At 44.7% G+C, this 20,547-nt stretch overlaps 1 protein-coding gene across 5 annotated transcripts; it reads left to right on the forward strand.

Moving 5' to 3' along the window:
- Nucleotides 1-146: 146 nt before the first annotated feature.
- smarca4b (SWI/SNF related BAF chromatin remodeling complex subunit ATPase 4b) lies at nt 147-20,547 on the forward strand. 5 transcript variants are annotated; one of them, XM_086211174.1, is made up of 34 exons: nt 147-260; nt 761-1,014; nt 1,377-1,509; nt 2,797-3,342; nt 3,540-3,638; nt 3,985-4,243; nt 4,407-4,533; nt 4,686-4,859; nt 4,950-5,123; nt 5,205-5,378; nt 5,479-5,526; nt 6,784-6,914; nt 7,534-7,591; nt 7,673-7,806; nt 7,944-8,091; nt 8,949-9,112; nt 9,247-9,313; nt 9,408-9,518; nt 10,649-10,891; nt 10,987-11,100; nt 11,324-11,431; nt 12,193-12,279; nt 12,511-12,557; nt 13,454-13,620; nt 13,700-13,863; nt 14,423-14,683; nt 14,763-14,840; nt 14,929-15,147; nt 15,254-15,519; nt 16,744-16,852; nt 16,946-17,047; nt 17,986-18,118; nt 18,325-18,464; nt 18,803-20,547. In XM_086211174.1, exons 2-34 carry the CDS (start codon nt 799-801, stop codon nt 18,836-18,838), a joined length of 5,037 nt encoding a protein of 1,678 aa, XP_086067300.1. In that variant the 5' UTR covers nt 147-260; nt 761-798; the 3' UTR covers nt 18,839-20,547. The 5 variants fall into 5 exon arrangements, with proteins under 5 accessions (XP_086067300.1, XP_086067301.1, XP_086067302.1 ...); XM_086211175.1 differs by having other exon boundaries at nt 7,697-7,806; XM_086211176.1 differs by having other exon boundaries at nt 7,697-7,806; nt 15,257-15,519.

Genomic DNA, 20,547 nt, shown 5'->3' on the forward strand with positions numbered 1-20,547 from the left:
ACTTTATACATTTTTGAGGTCTTCATCAAAGTAACATTTGACCCCACCGGCAGAAGTCTGCTGTATTATCGACCAACAATGTATGTATTGTCTCCGATCCACACTCGATGCTAAGTGGGACCAGAGCGCCACGGTCACCGCCCGCGCATGCGCACCGCTGGGTAGCCGTGACTAGACATTCGGTCATAGCAGCGGTGGAGGGGGGCGCTCGAGCCACGTCGGTGAAACAAATCAACGCTTGAAGGCAGATTACAAACAGGGTGAGTAGACTAATTGCGACGTCTTATTTTATCTCCCCCAAATGTAAAGGCTGGAGCGCAGAAATCCGCCCGGAACTGCGTGTCCTGATGCGGCTAGGTCAGTCGCACACACACAGTCCGCCATTCCCCTTTTCATATTTAACAAGACACCCTTTCATGGCCTGGGAGAGGGAATTCTCAATAGCGTGGGTTCATAATTTGACTGTGTTTCCCCGTGTTCACCTCCAGCTCTGCCGCTGTCACTGCAAATGCGCGCTACGGCTGATTTGGCGCAGCGCAGCAAGAGAAAGGAAAGAACACATCTGACAGGCGTTGGACCAAATTCTCTCAAATCCTGCAAAGATTGTGCAGCCAGTCCAGTTAATAGTCTAGCAGAGTTGGAGGCAGATGTGCAGCCTCGGTCTTAAGAGATTGTCTAATCAAAACAGTAATTAAATACTGTAGTGGTTAGACGGTGAATATTGCTAAGGTAATTTGCCTGCTCTCATCATCTCCCTCAGACTCCTGCTGCTCCTCCAGGAGCAGGAGATCCAGGGTCATGTCCACGCCAGATCCCCCCATGGGAGGCACCCCTCGCCCAGGTCCCTCCCCTGGTCCGGGTCCCTCCCCTGGGGCTATGCTGGGCCCCAGCCCTGGTCCCTCCCCGAGCTCTTCTCACAGTATGATGGGTCCCAGCCCTGGCCCACCCTCATCTGGACACTCCCAGCCGGGGCCCTCTGGGTATGGCCAGGACAGCATGCATCCTCTGCACAAAGTAAGAACGCTGGAACACCAACCATCCTGCTGTTGTTTGAGGTTCAGTCAAGGTTTTGTGGATGTCTGATTTGATTAAACCGGGTTTCTGCAAATCTGAACGTCAGAATCAAACCCGGCTCTGGTGAACGAGTGACTTAGTTGACTGGAGCTGTGAGGAGCGTCACAGGGAGCCCGACTACTCCTCACCTGCACGTGTTAAGCTGGGCTTTATTTAACGACGCTTCTATTTGATACTTGTTCTTTATTTTGACTTATGTCAACATGCTCCATATTCTGTTTTTTCCAAACAGAACTATGTGTATTAGCGCACAGCTGTAGCAGGCAAGTCATGGCTTCACCTTTACTCTGATTCCCTCTCAGCCCATGGAGGCCATGCACGAGAAGAGCATGAGCGAGGAGAGCCGCTTCAGCCAGATGAAGGGTCTGGCTATGAGACAGGGCGGGCACAGTGGCATGGGGCCCCCACCCAGTCCCCTTGATCAACACTCACAAGGTAGGCAAGCCTTAGTTTATGCAGTCTCGTGCTCTCGCCGTTGTGTAAGCGGCCTTTCACTGGCGTGGTCATGTGGCCCGGCTGGCTCACTGGGTGGATCTCAGATGTGATCAAATAAACCAGTTTCTAAGTTGTTTCATTTACATTCAAAACACTGAAAATCAACGGGTGTCACAACTTTTTTTTTTCCCAGCTGGACAAACTACAGCAGTGTTAGCGGTTAGGGGGCAACATGTCAGGAAATGTGCAGGCAAATGACGTCGCTGATATGTGAGATTAAAATGAATTATCGTGTCTTTGTGTGTGTGTTTGTTTTCTTGTAATTACAGGCACACACAAGGATGTCGGTTGTCTTTTTTCCCTGGCAGTGCTGGGAATGCTGGCATGATATGATGTCTTTGACCATAATTCAATAATTCACATGCTATTTATAGCAAATCTTCAGATCTGCGACATGTTTCTCTAAAGTGCAGTGTAAGAATGACTGAACTGTACAGTGGTGCTGATGAAAAGAGGATCTGCTCTTGCCGTGGTGCACGCAACCATGAATGTGAAAGTTCCATTCAGCTAACAGAGCTGAGCTGCTCTGCATTTACTGAGGTGGCTACCTAACTTTAGCCGCGGTAGCTGTGTGGATCGTTAGCCAATCTAATGGCATATCAGCAACTTCATGTAACGTTAGCGAATGTTATTCACCTGTGACAGTTTCATCATGTTAAATGACATAATGTGACGTGAATAAAGCACCAATGCTTCACCTTAATACCTGACTTCTGCTCGGGTCGTGTCTGATTCATAGTTAGGCACGGCTCCTTAACACGTTTCCACATCCAGTAAAAGCTGATATAACAATCTTGATCGACGCGTGTCTGTTTATAATCTGCAGCAATGGCTGTTTATGAAATAACGACTCGCGTGATCCTACACTTATGAACGATGTCATCCCTAAATCTGTATTTAATAGTTTTCGCACAGACTTTGTGGCAGAAATACACTGTGTTTTAAATGAGACGTGGAATGAGAGGCGGCTGTGTTATTCTGTTGTGAGGGGACTTCGATGTCTATCTGGACACTGGGTTGAGGCGGTTTTCCAGTTTAAAGTCTGTGATGATGCAGCTGAGCTCTGTTTCTTGTTCCTGCAGCTTCACACAAATCATACGTGATGTCAGCACCATCATGGACTGGAGACTCTGCTCTCTTGACAGATTTTGCAGAAATATGAGTTATACACTGTTTGATGCCCTATTGTATCAAAACTCTCACATTCCCCCCCCCACTGTCTTTTAGGCTACCACTCACCATTAGGTGGTTCTGACCATTCCAGCCCAGTCCCATCAAATGGACCCCCCTCTGGACCTCTCATGCCATCATCTTCTTCATCGTCGTCCTCTGTTGGCCCCAGTTCTGTCTCCACACCATTAGATGGCCCCAGTGGAGACCAGCACTCGCTTGGTCCCAGCAACCGTCCCGGACCTCCGGGTGGATCCGGCCCAGGACCCAGCCCTGGACCTAACCTTGCCTCCGGTGTTCCTAGCCTTGGCTCTGGTCTTGAATCTAGCGGTCCTGCTGGCCCTGCTGGTCCTGGTGGCCCTGGCGGTCCTACTCCCTTCAACCAGAATCAGCTGCACCAACTCAGAGCTCAGATCATGGCTTACAAGATGCTGGCCCGGGGCCAGCCCCTGCCAGACCACCTTCAGTTGGCTGTCCAAGGAAAACGGCCAATGCCTGGGATGCAGCAGCAGCAGCCCATGCCGAGCCTGGCTCCTGGAGCAGGAGGGGGACCGCAAGGACCAGGGCCTGGGCCAATGGGTTCAGGCTATACTCGAACACATGGTGAGGGGTTCATACGGAATGTCTGGTGTTACAGTAAACGGTCTGAGGGCTAATTTTACTGCTGTGTGTAACAATGAACTGTGCTGGGAGCTGCAGGTGTTCACAACACTCAGTCAAGAGTCAGCATCTCAGGTTATAAAAGGACTACGTCATGTGTTCACTGGACCTGAGAGAGTCTGTATTTTACTTGTCTCCAGGAATGATGGGTCCCAACATGCCTCCGCCGGGTCCATCGGGGACCCCAGCTGGGATTCAAGGACAAAACCCCAATGGACCCCCAAAATCCTGGCCTGAAGGTGTGTCCTTGACTAAAAATCACACAGGGTTTTCTTCATTCTTATGAGTTTTTGCCTTTTGAAATTGCCAGAATAAGACCCGTGTATTCTGTCTTCCAATATTTATTTTGTATATTCACATCTACTACTTTTAATTACATAACAATGAAGCGCATGTACACACCTTCTGGTTATGCTGACAGATGCGTAGACGGTTATGTCCAGAGATATTGAAAAGTGCAAAGAGAACTCTCCTGCTCTGTCCTTATACTTGCTGTCATCAGGCAAAAGAGGAAGGACAGCATGTGAGAGTTCTCTATAATGCCTTGTTTTAACTTTCTCTGTTGAATCTTTCACTTTTATCCAGGTCCGATGGTGAATGCAGCAGCCCCCTCCAACGCACCCCAAAAGTTGATCCCCCCTCAACCCACTGGTCGACCCTCTCCCGCGCCCCCCTCAGTTCCCCCTGCTGCCTCACCAGTCATGCCTCCACAGACTCAGTCCCCCGGCCAGCCAGCACAACCTCCTCCCATGATGCCTTACCACACCAAGCAGAACCGCATCACCCCCATCCAGAAGCCCTGCGGTCTGGACCCAGTGGAGATACTGCAGGAAAGGGAGTACAGGTAAAACAGATCATCAGTTTTATACTTGTTGAAGGTTTAAAGTTCCAGTACATAACTTAAGAGGTCAATGAGTGCATCATTAATTTAAACCAGACTTAAAAACTGTATTTAGTGCTTTCAAAAGCACAAAACAATTTATAACAGAAGAACTAACTCATTACAGGTTACAGGCTCGCATCACACATCGTATTGCTGAACTGGAGAACCTGCCGGGCTCTCTGGCTGGCGATTTACGTACCAAAGCCACGATAGAGCTCAAAGCACTGCGACTACTCAACTTCCAGAGACAGGTGTGCACTGAATGATCTGCCGTCACAACACAATGCTTGAAGCTGTGAATGAAAGACCTTAAAAGCTTGTGTACTTTAAGTGGTGGTAGCATCAGGATGCGTCCGTCTTCATATTGTTGTGTTTGTGCGTGCACTTCTGCCACTATCCACAGCTGCGTCAAGAGGTGGTTGTGTGCATGCGTCGTGACACGGCTCTAGAAACTGCCCTCGACGCCAAGGCCTACAAGCGAAGCAAGCGGCAGAGTCTGCGAGAAGCCCGCATCACAGAGAAACTGGAGAAACAGCAGAAGATTGAACAAGAGCGTAAACGCAGGCAGAAGCATCAGGTAGAGGACAAATGCAGCGGCGATGTCATCCATGATGAAATAGAAACTTAAGGGACTGACTCTCTCCTCAATCCATGGTCTTCTTTGTAGGAGTATCTCAACAGTATTCTTGCGCATGCCAAAGATTTCAAGGAGTATCACCGATCCATCACAGGCAAAATTCAGAAACTGACCAAAGCCGTGGCCACCTACCACGCCAACACTGAACGGGAGCAGAAGAAAGAGAATGAACGCATCGAAAAAGAGCGAATGAGGAGGCTCATGGTAACAAGAAACTGTTGCACGGGCATACACACACTTGCTAGTCTACCTTTCAACACACTCAGTGTGTGTCTGTCTTCCTAGGCTGAGGATGAGGAGGGTTACCGTAAACTGATTGACCAAAAGAAGGACAAACGTCTAGCTTACCTTCTGCAGCAAACCGACGAGTATGTGGCCAATCTCACTGAGCTGGTCAGAGCTCACAAGGCTGCACAGGCCCTCAAGGAGAAGAAGAAGAAGAAAAAGAAGAAGAAGAAGGTATTTGTGGGAGAGGGTTCCGACATTTAATACTGTATAAATATTCTGCAGACAGTAGCAGTGGTTTTGCATGCGATTTGAGTTGTGATTTGTCTTGCAGTTGGAGAGCGCAGAGGGACAGACTCCTGCCTTGGGGCCTGATGGAGAGGTCAGTACAAAACACTCACATTCTCTAAAATACGAACCTAATTCTTTGCATTGTTTCTCAGATATCATTTTTGTTGAAGCAAGCATAATGCAAGGCTTGAATAAGCTTAAGTCACTTTCGAGTTGTGAGCCACTGCATCATTGCCTCCACACACACACACACACATACATACACACCTCTCAAAAACAGGAAGTGAGCGCCTGAGCGTGGCCAATCATCCTGTACTTGGGAAATCTGCATGCACTGTTTGAGGCCGTGCTTCTTTTGTAAATGGAATAATCTGATTGTACAGGGTTACCTGGTTTGCTGGTGATTAAAACAAACTAGGCAGACGTAATTAAAGCAAGCTGCCTGCAGTTTAAGTGTAAATGGAGAATTGTTTTTAAAATAAGACCCCCATCTTTTTTTTAAGGAATTTTCAAAATGTTTCAGCACTGGAAAAAAAACAGCCGAGGCCCCATTTGTTTGTTTGTTCTATCAGTTTTGATCTATAATTTGAACAAGCTGCAACAAGAGAGTTATAGTAGGTAGTGTATAGTTTGGTGGACTAAAGTTGCAATAAATGTGCACGTTACATTTGGTCCTGTTGGCTTGCAACCGGTCATTTCATCAAGCACACCGAACGTCAACAAACATGGCACGGTCAGTGTCGAACGGCCACTTGGTTTCAACTGGGATTCAACCAGGCTTGTTTTTAATAATGTTGCTTGTGCAGTGCGGTCTCGTTTCGTCTGTCTCACGGCCAAAACACAGGGTGTAAAGTTGTTGTTTTTTTTTGGTTTAGAAGGGTTCAGAAATACATGTGCACTCCTGTGTATTGACTCACGAGAAATCAATCACTGCCAAATTTTGGTGCCCAAGAGCACATCTGCGCGAGAGAGTGCCTCGCAGAGAAAGAGATAGATCATCATCCTGTGACATCATCCCTTTGACGCGCTCTAACACACAGTCAGGGCAATGGCGCGCTGAAGGCAGTCTGACATGCGGTTACACTTTTCAAAAGTTGACTGCGGTGTCCGTAATGAGAAAAGCAAGGTTTGCCATGGCAACACATGAGGAAACGTGGTTGCACACAAAATATATCACAAATATATCACAAATATATCTAAAAGCTGAAGAATATACCATGTTATACTGTTAATACAAAAGTAAAGCAGCTGTACAAAACAGAGGATTGGAGGCCTGTCTGCTAACTTGGGTGATATTGGTAAAAACATGAATGATGCTCATCACTGACCATTTTTTCTCCCTTTGCAGCCTCTGGACGAGACGAGTCAGATGAGTGACCTGCCTGTAAAGGTCATCCACGTGGACAGCGGGAACATCTTGACTGGTGTGGACGCTCCTAAAGCTGGACAGCTGGACACTTGGCTGGAGATGAACCCTGGGTGAGACAGGCAGCTGGAATATAAGACATGCATGATGTGAAGCTCTGGGAATGACAGTGTTGGTCCATCTGTTGAACCAACCTTTCACTTTAAAGCAAGCCTCAGATTCATTAGATAACAATGCAGCCTCCTCTCTGGAATCAACCACAGGCCGAACTGCTCAGGTATTTCACAGGTAATGAAGGGCCTCAAAAATAGAGAAGCTTCCCACAATTTTCAGTCATCCAATGCCTTAATTTACTGATCGGAAAGTCATTTACTTTGCATGGTTGCCGTTTCATGAGATCACAATCACTCAAGACGACATTTAGTCAGGCTTCAAGATATTTTTTTTTTTGTGTGTGTCCAAGCATGTCCATCAGTCATACTCTGTCAGAGTATTGATGCGATAGGTAGAAGTAGCCTGTGATACTTGTCGATTGACAGATGGTTCTTCCGATCGCCTTAAAAGCTGTTTTTTTGTTTTGTTTTTGAAAGCATCTCCTTTTCTCTATGGGTGAACTAATTAACAAATTATCTGATGGTTAAGAAAACCAGCCTGGCTACAGGTTTTAAGCTTGTCTCTTCTACTTAAATTAATTTTCCTGGTGTGTATGTGGGTGTTAATCTCTCCCTCCAGTTATGAGGTGGCTCCCCGCTCAGACAGTGAAGACAGCGAGGAGGAAGAGGAGGAAGAGGTGGGTGGCTTTGTAAGACATCTTTGATATTTGTTTCATATTTATTTCTCCAATAAAAGACAAAGTTAATGTCACTGACAGGCTGTTACACCTGCTGTGCGGCAGGAGGAAGAGGAGGAGCCTCAACCTTCAGCTGCTCCAGTCGAGGAGAAGAAGAAGATTACTGACCCTGACAGCGAAGACGTGTCGGAGGTGGATGTCCGAGACATCATCGAGTGAGTACACGTCCTCACACTTTTTTGCACAGCATGTAATGAATTCATTTTAATTTGTGTATTATTTGGTGCTGTCATAATTCAGTATGTTTGCAGATTCTTGACTGAATTGATTTCGGTCTGCGTATCCTTTGCAGGAACGCTAAACAGGATGTGGACGACGAGTATAGCGGTGCAGCGTTTGCTCGAGGGCTTCAGTCTTACTACGCGGTGGCTCATGCAGTCACAGAGAAGGTGGAGAAACAGTCCACTTTGCTGATAAATGGACAGTTAAAACAATATCAGGTAAATGACTAAATGCAGTTTTGTTGTTGTTTTTTGTTGAATGTTGCAGCACTGAGCTGAAGTTCATTCACTGGGGTCATATAAACTGGTACACTGATAATCAACGCCATAACGTCAGGGTAAGGTAGACGGGTTTGTATGTCATGATCGTGAAAAGAGTGTTGAAGCTGGCTTCACATCTCGGCACCAGGATTTTTTGGCTGCCGCTAGCTAGGCCTCTAGAGTCTGTCCGCTCTGTGACGTTAGCCTCTCTAGTTTGATTGAGGTGTCAGTTTTATTTTAATGTAGACACATCTCGGTAACGCAAAGACGCAACTTTCCGTCCCAATGCACTGATTAGGCCCTTAGCAGACTGCTGTAATCCATTTTTCTGACTAATGAACAGACATTAACTAGTTTGACAGATGGAATTACAAGTTTGTTGGGGTTAGCGGTTATCCCGGCTTCCATATCCTTTCACCGCATCAACCACTATTTCCATCCTATTCAATTGATATTCGTAGAGAGCAAATCTCAACTGTACTTTTCATATTATTAGACGAGCCAAGACTGCGGTAGATCTAATCATTAGTTGGGCCTGTGTTCATGAAATCTGGATTGGCAAAGCCAGCCCCACAAGTTCATTGCGTCCGGCCAGATCCGTATCTGTCACTCATTCATTGTTTTCTCATGGCCAAAAAGGCAGAAATGTAGAACAGAGTGTCATCTGCATAGCTATGGACATTTATAATAAACTCATTGGTTATGAAACCTAAAGGAAGCAAACACCGTGGTCCAGTATTTAATAATATTTTTTTCTGCTAGTGCACTGTACTATTATTAGCTAACAGAGTATACTCTCCTCCTTCATGTGACAGATTAAAGGTCTGGAGTGGCTGGTTTCCCTCTACAACAACAATCTGAATGGGATCCTGGCTGATGAAATGGGTCTGGGAAAAACCATCCAGACGATTGCCCTCATCACATACCTCATGGAGCACAAACGGCTCAACGGACCCTACCTCATCATTGTACCCCTCTCGTGAGCTAAATCTCTCTATTTACAACTAGAGTTAGCAATACTGAAGTCATTTACCACCTGGGATATTTAAAAAGAATATTAATTTTAAGTATGCAGGTTAGCTTGTTGGATTAAAAGCTGTTTCTCATTGACAGGACTCTTTCTAACTGGGTGTATGAGTTTGACAAGTGGGCACCCACCGTCGTGAAAGTTTCCTACAAGGTGAGTTTTCTTACCCGTCTGTACTCAAACACCGGAATTAAGAATGTGCTGGGTTATTTTTACCTTTTTTTCCTCTTTTGCCTTGTGTTATCAGGGGTCTCCTGCTGCTAGAAGAGCCTTTGTTCCCCAGTTGCGCAGTGGAAAGTTTAACGTTTTACTCACCACCTATGAGTACATCATCAAGGACAAACAAGTGTTGGCGAAGGTGGGATTTAGGGCGTGTTTCCACTGGCTCACTTCGACTCAGGCTGGGTGGGGTTGGTTTGGCCCCGTTTCCACTGGCCTCAACACGGTACTAACTATTACCGTTTTGGTCCCTGCTCCGCTGGGGTTCCAAGTGAGCCGAGCGGGGACTAAAATGTGATGTAAACACATAGGGTGCGCTGATTGGGTAACTTACCCGCTTACATTGTCTACTTCGTATCATCTTGGCCTTGGCAGAATACTGGTCAATCGCTTGGTAAAGTCTTTTACCGAGCAACGGGCATAACGCTGCCTCCATGTCATCCATTGTTGTTGTTGTGTCACACACAAATTACGCCGGGGAACTCTCGGCCGGTGAGTCCACCCACGCTGACGTGGTACCCAGTGCTAGTGGGAACGTACCCGTACCGAGCCTTACCGAGCAGTCCTCCCCTCCAGCCCGAGCCAAAGTGAGCCAGTGGAAATGCACCCTTAGTGTCCAGGCTCACACACAGACATAAAGGACACACAGGCATACCTCCACTCACACACAAGAGCGAACAGTTAATCCCTCGTCATGTTTCAGTTTCTCTGTCTCTCTGCACCTAACTCGAAATAAGAAAGTGTGGCCTTTTTTATGTTTACTTGCTTTTCAGTTGTCTTTGGTTGAGTTTTTTTTTTCCATGCTTTTGTTTCTCGGCTCCCACTCCCTCAGCCCCCATAGCTCTCTAAAAGTGTGTCAACCAGCCAATCTGACTGCCCCCTGTGCTGCGTTTCAGTGCTTTCTCCTAGGTGCTGCAACACACTGACGCCGCCTGTACACTGTGTCTCCCACCGTCCTCTCTGGATATCATGCTGCTATGCACTCACGTAGTCATATAGGCTTCCTGACAGTGCTGCCAGGTGGGTACAGTAGATCAGGGAGAGTTTCCCCATGTGGTGGCTCAAGGCTCTGGCTTGGGACCAAGCTGGACAGGCTCTTGGGGACAGACCGGCAAGAGATCCTTCATATGTCCACGTTCTATTTTTAGTTGGTTTGCATGGGCAGAGCAACGAGGCAAAGCAATAGTAGCCTTATCCAGATGTTGTACTCCCCTCCCCTCCTCTTCTGTCCTCTCTTCTCCTGTCCTGTCCTCCCCTTCACTCCACCAGATCCGTTGGAAGTACATGATCGTGGATGAAGGTCACCGAATGAAGAACCACCACTGTAAGCTGACCCAGGTCTTGAACACACATTACCTGGCCCCACGCCGGGTCCTGCTGACAGGGACGCCACTGCAGAACAAACTACCTGAGCTGTGGGCTCTGCTCAACTTCCTCCTGCCCACCATCTTCAAGAGCTGCAGCACCTTTGAGCAGTGGTTCAACGCCCCCTTTGCTATGACTGGAGAGAAGGTGTGCTGGACCACATCCTACATGGGCCAATTGGTACACCAGAAAGTACTTTTAAGAGATGCTAAAGGGTCAGTTTCTTTCTTTGTCCCTCCCAGGTTGACCTGAATGAAGAGGAGACTATCTTGATTATCCGTCGTCTCCACAAAGTGCTCCGCCCCTTCCTGTTACGTAGATTAAAGAAGGAAGTGGAGGCGCAGCTTCCAGAGAAGGTAGGGCTTACATCTTTCATCACACGCAGCAAATAAACAAGTTTTCATATGTACACACATAGATTAGTCCTTATAACCCCTATGTTTATAAATGTTGCAGTAGTGTTGGATCATTTTTAATACTGGCAAAGATGTGGTGTCGATAACAAGCCTTCAGCTGGGGGACGAATCAGTTTTTGTTCTAGCTTTTCTGCTCATGCTCCCCTTCTCCTGTCCTCCTCAGGTGGAATATGTGATCAAATGTGACATGTCGTCTCTTCAGAGGGTGCTGTACAGGCACATGCAGGCCAAAGGTGTACTGCTGACTGATGGTTCAGAGAAGGACAAGAAGGTGAGGCGACACTGACGCTTGCAGGTTTGGACAGCAAAGATAAATTGCTTTGGAGGAAGCAGGAGATGCAGGCACTCTTATTATTTCTTGAGTAAAATATATAAACCTGCTCTTTGGGAAAATGATTATTTAACTTGATCAAAAAGATGCAGTTCACAAATGGAGACTCACAACTCCAGAGTTCACCGCAAAATATGTTTAGTTTGCTCTGTCAGAAGCGACCAGTTCTCTGTTCTTTTGTGCCCCCACACGAGTGACAGCGGCAGCATCACACCGCATCATACATTGGTGTCGAGAGTCACCAATAATAATAAAAAATTGGTTTTGGCCTTTATTTCATGTGAATGTTGAATGAATGGAAATGTGTTACATTTCACCCCCCCCCCCCAAAAAAACCCAAAATAATACTTTTTATTGAATTTCTTCTGAGTTTGAACTGCATAATCTGGAACTGAAGTGGATGGCAGACGCATACGATCACAAGGTGGCATTTCTCGTAATAATCGTCATCACTCTGAGATTTTAAGTTGGATATCGTACAAAAAGAGAAAATTGGATTTTTACAGAACATGGAAATAGTTTGTTATGCAGGATCTTGTGATCGATGTGTCGTTCAAGTTTCCAATATTACAACTGATGAGTTGCAACAGAATCTGAAACCCAATTGATATCGTTTATTGATGAATAGTGATGAAGAGTTTCTAACTTAATGAGTAAATGTTGAGGTGGACGGGTGAAAATGTCTTACTTTTGTTCATCAGGGCAAAGGAGGAACAAAGACGCTGATGAACACCATCATGCAGCTGAGGAAGATCTGTAACCACCCTTACATGTTCCAGCAGATCGAGGTGATGTCTAGGATGGCTCCTTCATCCTGAGCTGTTCTGTCGATGACTTTTTTTTCCTCATACGTGTAGATTTGTCAGGGTAAAAGGGCCAAATGAAGAATTTAAAATGCTCACGTCTCTTGTTTTTCCTATCTTACTGACCCTATGAGAGTCAGATTAGCCCAGTTGTTATTTCGGAATATATAACAGGAATAAGATTTGACTGATTGTTTATTATGATTATTTTTGCAGGAGTCCTTCTCTGAACATTTAGGTTTCTCTGGTGGAATAGTCCAGGGGTAAGTGCTAACTGATTAAAAAAAAGAAGAAGAAGAAGACGAAAAACAACAAAAGGAACAGATTGAGATTTTAAACTGAGAACATTTTATAGTTGACGACCCTGAGAGCTTCGTTAAGTATCTCACCTTAATAATCATACTAACAACAATGAAACAAACCAACGAAAAAGAAAAAAATAAGCACCATTAAATAAAGCAAAGATATAATAGACAAAATGAAATATGATGAAAGTTGAAAACTAACATGCTCTGGTAATGAAACTAGTTTGGGTTTAAAAAAAATAAAAAAATGAAACGCACACAAACACAAACTGTTGTGGAGAAATTATTAAGATGGACACACTGTTTGTCCCGAGAGGCTCCAAGTTCTGGTGAGATGAGAAACAACACTCACAAAAACTGTTGTTGAGTCTGAGCAGTTCTTTAATCTTAAAAGAGGGAAATTGGTTCAACACACAAGAAGCCTGTGAAGACTCCCAGGGTACAGAGTCACTTGATCTTTTACGCAGTCTTTGTTGCCACGCAGATTAATATTCACCGACTCTTAAGGTTACCTTTTAAGGTTATAGGAACATAAAGTCTGCTGTCATATGCAAAGAAGAAATAGAAGTTGAACTCTTGTCAGCTCACACACCTGCCAGGCATGAAAATTCACAGAAACTAGAACACAGAAAACGTATCGTCTCAAAGCAGAAACAGGAAGTCTAATCCGAGATGTTTTTGAGACGTACAACCATCCCAAACTGAAGCTCACACTTAACACAACATAGAGCCAAAATAAAAACATAGTGCAAAAATACAAACGACACAATGTGATACTAAAATTTTGCATTACAACACACACACACACACACACACACACACACGTAACTCTATCTCCTCAACCCCTCTGTCAGGCCAGACCTTTATCGTGCTTCAGGAAAGTTTGAAGTGTTGGATCGGATCCTTCCGAAGCTTCGAGCTACAAACCATAAAGTGCTGCTCTTCTGTCAGATGACATCACTCATGACCATCATGGAGGACTACTTTGCTTACCGCAACTTCAAGTACCTCCGTCTGGACGGTAAAACTTTCTCACCTTTGAATACATGTATCTGTCATGTACTCTTGATGACCTGCTGTCATTCTCTCCTTCATGTCAGGTACTACCAAGGCTGAAGACAGAGGGATGTTACTGAAGACATTCAACGACCCGGAGTCCGAGTACTTCATCTTCCTCCTGAGCACCAGAGCTGGAGGTCTTGGGCTCAATCTGCAGTCTGCTGACACTGTGGTCATCTTTGACTCTGACTGGAACCCACATCAGGTATGAGGCATTGTTACTAAAATGGGAAAAAAAGACAGTTTGAGAGCCTCATACTTGAATAATGATGTTGCTAGCAGGAACCTCGCTGTGCACAGTAGAATTAAACACCAGTGGACATCATTGCATATTCAAAGGCCTGATTCAGAGTCTGTATAAAACCTGCGGCACGCTAACGCTATCTTCTTGTGTTCGTTGGTAGTTGTAAGCTAATGTTAGCTTTCAGCATTCGCTCTTAGTGCTAAGCTGAGCTCTTTTCACGTTTGTTCTGTGTTCTAACATTATCTGTTGGTGTTCATTTGTTGTTCCATGCTAAAATTTGAGTTGGTGTATGATCTCAGTTCTAAGCTAAGGATAGCTTTTAGCATTTGGGCTTTGTTCTAGTATTCATAAACAGGTCATTAAGTCTCTCAAAAGCCACAACAATTGAAATTTTTGTTGGCCCACTTGTTAGGAGACAGTACCATGAGTAGCCCTGCTGTATGTAGTGAGTAGTGAGTACTGCTAAGGAGGGAAATGTCAAACACAGATGTTAACTCTATCATTCGAAACTCATCTTCAGGACCTTCAGGCCCAGGACCGAGCTCACCGTATCGGCCAGCAGAATGAGGTGCGTGTGTTGCGCCTCTGCACGGTCAACAGTGTGGAGGAGAAAATCCTGGCCGCTGCAAAGTACAAACTCAATGTGGACCAAAAAGTAATCCAGGCCGGCATGTTCGACCAGAAGTCATCTAGTCACGAGCGCAGGGCCTTCCTACAGGCCATCCTGGAGCACGAGGAGCAAGATGAGGTCTGGGGTCAAGACGTGTGTCTACGCATGAATGTGTGTGCGTGCACCAGCAACACACAATTTTGTTTGCTTTCTTATGCTCTGTTTGCCAATGTGTGTCTGCTGTATTCAGGAGGAAGATGAGGTGCCAGATGATGAGACGGTGAACCAGATGATCGCCAGGAGTGAGGAGGAGTTTGACCAGTTCATGGTCAGTGCTAAACTAACGTTCATACCATCTCATTCTCCACATCAACTCAGTTCTCTCACAACTCTTCTCCTCGTCTTCCTTCTCTCAGCGTATGGACTTGGATCGGCGGCGTGAGGAGGCCCGTAACCCCCGGCGTAAACCTCGTCTGATGGAGGAGGACGAGCTGCCCACGTGGATCATGAAGGATGATGCAGAGGTCGAGCGGCTGACCTGCGAGGAGGAAGAGGAGAAAATGTTTGGACGAGGTTCTCGCCAGCGAAAGGAGGTGGACTACAGCGATTCACTGACCGAGAAGCAGTGGCTAAAGGTTATTAGCTGAAAGGAGAAGAGCTGGGGGGGGGGGGGGGGGGATGTTGATGTTACAGGTCTGAACATGAAGTTGAATGTGTTTTTTTTGTCATTTCTCTCTGGAGCAGGCGATAGAGGAGGGCACACTGGAGGAGATGGAAGAGGAGGTGCGCCACAAAAAGACAACCCGTAAAAGGAAGAGGGACAGAGACCTGGACCTACCTGTGGCCTCCTCTTCCTCGGGTGGACGAGGACGAGGAGACAAAGATGATGATGGAAAGAGGCAGAGGAAGAGGGGAAGACCGCCTGCTGAGAAACTGTCCCCCAACCCTCCCGTCCTCACGAAGAAGATGAAGAAGATTGTGGACGCTGTCATCAGATACAAAGACAGGTAGTCCTTGACAGGCTTTGGCTTTTGTGTCATACGTGTTATTATAACACCGTGTAGGTTAGCCAAGAATAAAGGTGTAATAACATTGACACAAACAGGATGGAGAGGAGTTCCCTCAGATAAATAGGATTACCATCCATCCATCCATTTTCTTCCTCTTATCCTGTTAAGAGAGAGCTGGAGTCTATCCCAGCATCTACAGGCGAGAGGTGGGGTTCAACCTGGACAGGTCACCAGTCCATCACAGGACCAACACATAGAGACAGACAACCATTCACACTCACAGTCACACCTACAGTCAATTTAGAGTATCAATCAGCCTCGTCCCCTCTTGATGTCTTTGGACTGTGGGAGGAAGCTGGAGTACCAGAGAGAACCCACACAGGAACAGGGAGAACATGGAGACTCACACAGAAAGATCCCACGCTGGAACTCAAACCCGGAACCTTCTTGCTGTGAGGCAACACTGCTGACCACTGCACCACCGTGCCTCCAAATATGATTACATTAAGTAATTATTAATAAACCAGTGCCTATGGTTAATTCTTTGTGCTGTTAAATTAAGTTACAGGTCAATTTAAGGAGAACAGAAAACCTGTTGCACCTCCTGGAATGATCATGGGAACTGAGAGAAACCCAGAAATCAATCAGTTGAAAAGACAGTTACAAGACTTTCTTCAGGTTGCTAAAAAAAAAAAAATCAATAAAACAATCTTAAATGTAATACAATTTAGAAAAAAAACCCTGAAATAATACAGAAGTAACTACTCATTGAATGAATGAAATAATAATTAAATATAATTGTATTTTTTAATTAAAAAACTTTAATTTCTGATCTCTCTTAATTGTCTATGCACTTGCATCATTATTTGAATCTTAAACCCCATGAAATATCCCACTTTTTAGTTGTACTCTAAGTAAAAAAAAATTCAAATCGCATGAAATAGTCCTCAATATAAAAATTTGTTGTGTTCGTATTGAGAAGAAACTATGGTTGCGGTTAGTTGCAAATGTTCTAACTTTCACTTTGAATTCATGAAGATTTCATTTTATGTATGAATACTTGAGGATCGGCAGGCTAAAATAGGCCAAACATCACAAGTTGTATTCATCCATGATGGATGACATGCCAGACGGAATCTATTATGATTAATTCACATACTGGAAGCTTTTAGATGGTGATTAATGTGTTTGATCTCAATCTGATGATGTCATTTCCTGTAGTGCTAGTGGCCGTCAGCTGAGTGAAGTCTTTATTCAGCTGCCATCACGAAAAGAACTTCCGGAGTACTACGAATTGATCCGTAAGCCTGTGGATTTCAGGAAGATCAAGGTACGATCAGTGAGGCTGATTTGCGAATATATTACGCTCCTTTTAGTTACAAAATGATATAAAAACAGATGTATCACATTTCTCCAACACTAGGAGAGGATTCGAAGTCACCGCTACCGCAGCCTTGGTGATCTGGAGAGAGATGTCATGCTGCTTTTCCAAAACGCTCAGACCTTCAACCTGGAGGGTTCGCTGGTGAGACCACAACTCCAATCACTCGATAACACAGAAAAACACCTGCTGTCCTCGTCTCCAGTCGTCGCGTTTTACTTCAATGAGTGCGTCTCCTCTAACACGACTGAGAAGCAACTTTCATATTGAAGCATTGATTTTGCTCTGCATTAAGACGTCTACAGTGTTGCTGCGTTGTAAAAACCCACAAATGTCTGCAAGAGCTTGGATGATGTCATGCCTCATATGACCATTTCCTGTGTTAAAAAGGAACATGGGAACATTTTGTGAAACATACATAGTCTTCTTGGAATTTGACAAGATGATAGAGACGCAAAGAGAACTGCTGACCGCTAGTTAGCTTAGCGCAATGAATGATAGTGGATGGGCATGTTAGCATACTTCCGTCTTGTCCGCTCAGGTTCCGAAAGCTTTACTTCCTCCATTCTAGTCCAAACATATGAGGTTGACTATCTTGGTTGTCCAGAAATAATCCTCCTCATTTTTTTCTCATAATATCAGCCAAGGTTAGCTGTAACAGTCTCTGTTTTAGTTAGCAGCAAAGACAGGAATGTAGTTCTGACTATAATTTCCTATCTTACATTTACAGTAATCTAGCAATTTTGAACAACAAAATATTTTTTTTTTGTAGAAAACTGTATTTGAGGTCGTGTTAGAGGTATGCTAACCTGCCCATCCACTGCCACCCATTGTGCTAAGCTAACAAGCGGTCAGCAGGTGTCTGTGGGTCCCAGCTCTCTGCTGCCATCATAGTGGAGAGAAAAGTATGGAGCTTCTTGTCTGGCTCTGGAGAGGATGGATAATGTGCGTTGTGTGCTCCTTTAATGACACAGAAAACGAACTGAAAACATGACAAACCTGACAGGAATTTGCTGAATATTGAGTCGTTCGACCATCTTCACATAATGACGTGCAGCTGCTTCCTCACTTACTCTGAGCAGATATATGAAGACTCCATCGTGCTTCAGTCGGTCTTCACCAGTTTGAGACAGAAGATCGAGAAGGAGGAGGAGAGCGAGGGAGAGGAGAGCGAGGAAGAGGAGGATGAGCAGGAGGAAGGATCAGAGTCGGAATGTAAGTGTTTCTGAAAAGAACAACACAAGTAAAACAGCTGCGATTGATTTTCAGTTTTATTTTGCTTGTTCTGTATTACTTTCTCTTTTCATTTTTGATATTTTTCTAGTCCGTCAGTATAGCTTTATTTTTTCTTGTACTGATTTATCTCCTACATCAAATTACACTCTGTGTGTGTGTGTGCGTGTGTGTGTGTGTGTGTTCAGCTCGTTCTGTGAAGGTAAAAATCCGTCTTGGTAAGAAGGAGAGAGGTGGAGATCGAGGAAAGGGACGCAGCAGACGGACAGGACGCACCAGAGCCAAACCTGTGGTCAGTGATGATGACTCTGAGGAAGAACAGGAAGAGGTAACTCACTCCGTTTGTTTAGTTACCTGTGTGTGTGTGTGTGTGTGTGTGTGTGTGTGCATGTGTATCTTCCTAAGGATGTATTTGGATGATGCCTACTTTGGCACAGATATTCAGGGGTGAATGCAGAACTGAGATGAGATCAGAACTGAGAATGACATCACACTTTTTTATATTTCAGTAAAAGAAGTGGGGGAAATGGGGAAAGACACGTTGACGGCTTTCGCAATACCCATTGATAACAATACTACGCAGCGTTGATTGCGTACAGCCTGTTGGAATGATTGAATATCGTATTAATTTATCTCTTCACGTTGATTATTTCCATTTTTTTCCAGGAGCGCTCCCCCAGTGCCACTGATGAAGAGTCCTGAGCTGCGCTGGGACCTGAGAGAACACGAGGCATCAAGAGATTTTCCACGAACACGCAGATAAACATTAAATAAACATTGTGTCCTTCAACTCCATCCAGCCTCCATCAAAGAAGACGGAAGAGAAGACATTCGTATTGCGGCCAGTATAATGTAGATACATCTTTAGTTATGTGGACGTTTCCGTAGACTCAGTAGGAAAAGTGAACTGTAAGCGTCACTTTTTTTTAATATTTCATTTTTATTTCTTTGCACTCTGAAGGACCCAGTGAGGTGTGTCTCTGAGGGCTCAGGAGAAGTTTGTGCTCGGTTTTACTCAGAATGTTGATCAAGCAATACCTGTTTAAAAAAAAAAAGGAGAAAAAAAAGCATCCATCGAATTACATTTATAAGAAACAAACTCTAAAAGTGACCATGGATCAAAACAACATGCATGTGGTGAGTCAGTCAATGTTAGTACTGGTAAGATGAACACTTGACAAACGACAACTGAGGAAATGTGTTGAAATAGTGGAACCAAAAATGGGAAGACAACAGACCTAATAGGATGTTTTCCTCATTTAAGTAAGGATTTCATTAAAATCACCTACTTAGATGAAATTCTTTTGTTAAGCGGGAGTCTTCCTCAGCTTTGCTTTCAAAACATATTGTGTCGCATCAGATTTCAGAGTGGGAGAACAACAGTCTAGAAGCTGAATTAATTGGTTTTATGAAGCCTGACGGGAGCCAGACTGTGAGGTAAACAACGCCGAGTGTAAACAGAACGTGTTTTCAGACGGCTGAAGTTTACCTGGACAGGAACCAACCTGATATTTGGGCTGTGCCTCAGTGCGGCGATGTGTTGCAACAGTCTGACACTACAGATTTGTGTTTACATCACATATTTGCGAGCTAGCTTGTGTTGGATTTTCGGCCTCCTGCGGGTGTTTCTAGACTTCTCAGAAACTCTGAGACGGTGATTTGACTGAGGTGTGATGGAGTTGAGTTCAGGTCACTCCTCAGATTGATGTATAAACAAACTTCTCCACTTGCTGCTGCTTACCTGTCTCACTCCCAATATAAGCACTTCTAACTGTTGATTGTAGACTTGAATATTGAGCTTCATCAATGAGTACTGTAACTTTAAATGCTTCTTCTTCCTCTGTTGTTAATGTGGTGATTTAATGATTTGTTTTTTTTGAAACTGTTTGATGTACTTTCGCACTTTTTCGGTTTTTGATTTCAAGACAAAGGACCAGAGGGACAGTGGCTCTTCTCTGTTTGTGAACGCCTCACGGCTGTACGGTGTTGGATATATTGTAAAGAGAATTTTTAGAGTATGAATTCGATGCACGTGTGTACAGCTCGCAAGATTGGTACTGTACTTTTATTGTTCTGGTAGGTAACTAGGGTCAAGAACATACAACCAAAGCGTCAATGTTTTCTCCACTAATATTGGAATCTGTCTGTGCTGTGTTGTGTTCGTCGTCGCTGGAAATCCAAACGTAACAATAAATTACAGCAAAAGTGAATGTTGTCATTTGTGTAACGTGCTGCTGAAATATTTGTTGAATGGGTAGTTAATGCACGGGAAAGTAATCGGCATGTTTCTTTTTTAGTTTAGGATGCAAATCCCAAATTAAATGTAATTTTAAAATACGCAATTTTGTGGAAATTTCTCAATTTTTTTTCCTTCACTGACGTTTTTAGAAACTTTGGAAGCACCTATTGAA

Source organism: Aulostomus chinensis, chromosome 8, assembly GCF_037954235.1.
Source record: "Aulostomus chinensis isolate RoL2024-O1b breed Wild chromosome 8, RoL_Achi_v1.0, whole genome shotgun sequence".
Lineage (NCBI taxonomy): Eukaryota > Metazoa > Chordata > Actinopteri > Syngnathiformes > Aulostomidae > Aulostomus > Aulostomus chinensis.

Bases quoted from the DNA above. Each gene is read 5' to 3' on its own strand.
- smarca4b (XM_086211174.1), top strand. From the start codon at position 799: ATGTCCACGCCAGATCCCCCCATGGGAGGCACCCCTCGCCCAGGTCCC. The intron at 5,124-5,204 runs GTAACAAGAAAC...CTGTCTTCCTAG, and splicing joins AGCGAATGAGGAGGCTCATG to GCTGAGGATGAGGAGGGTTA. The intron at 11,432-12,192 runs GTGAGGCGACAC...TTTGTTCATCAG, and splicing joins GTTCAGAGAAGGACAAGAAG to GGCAAAGGAGGAACAAAGAC.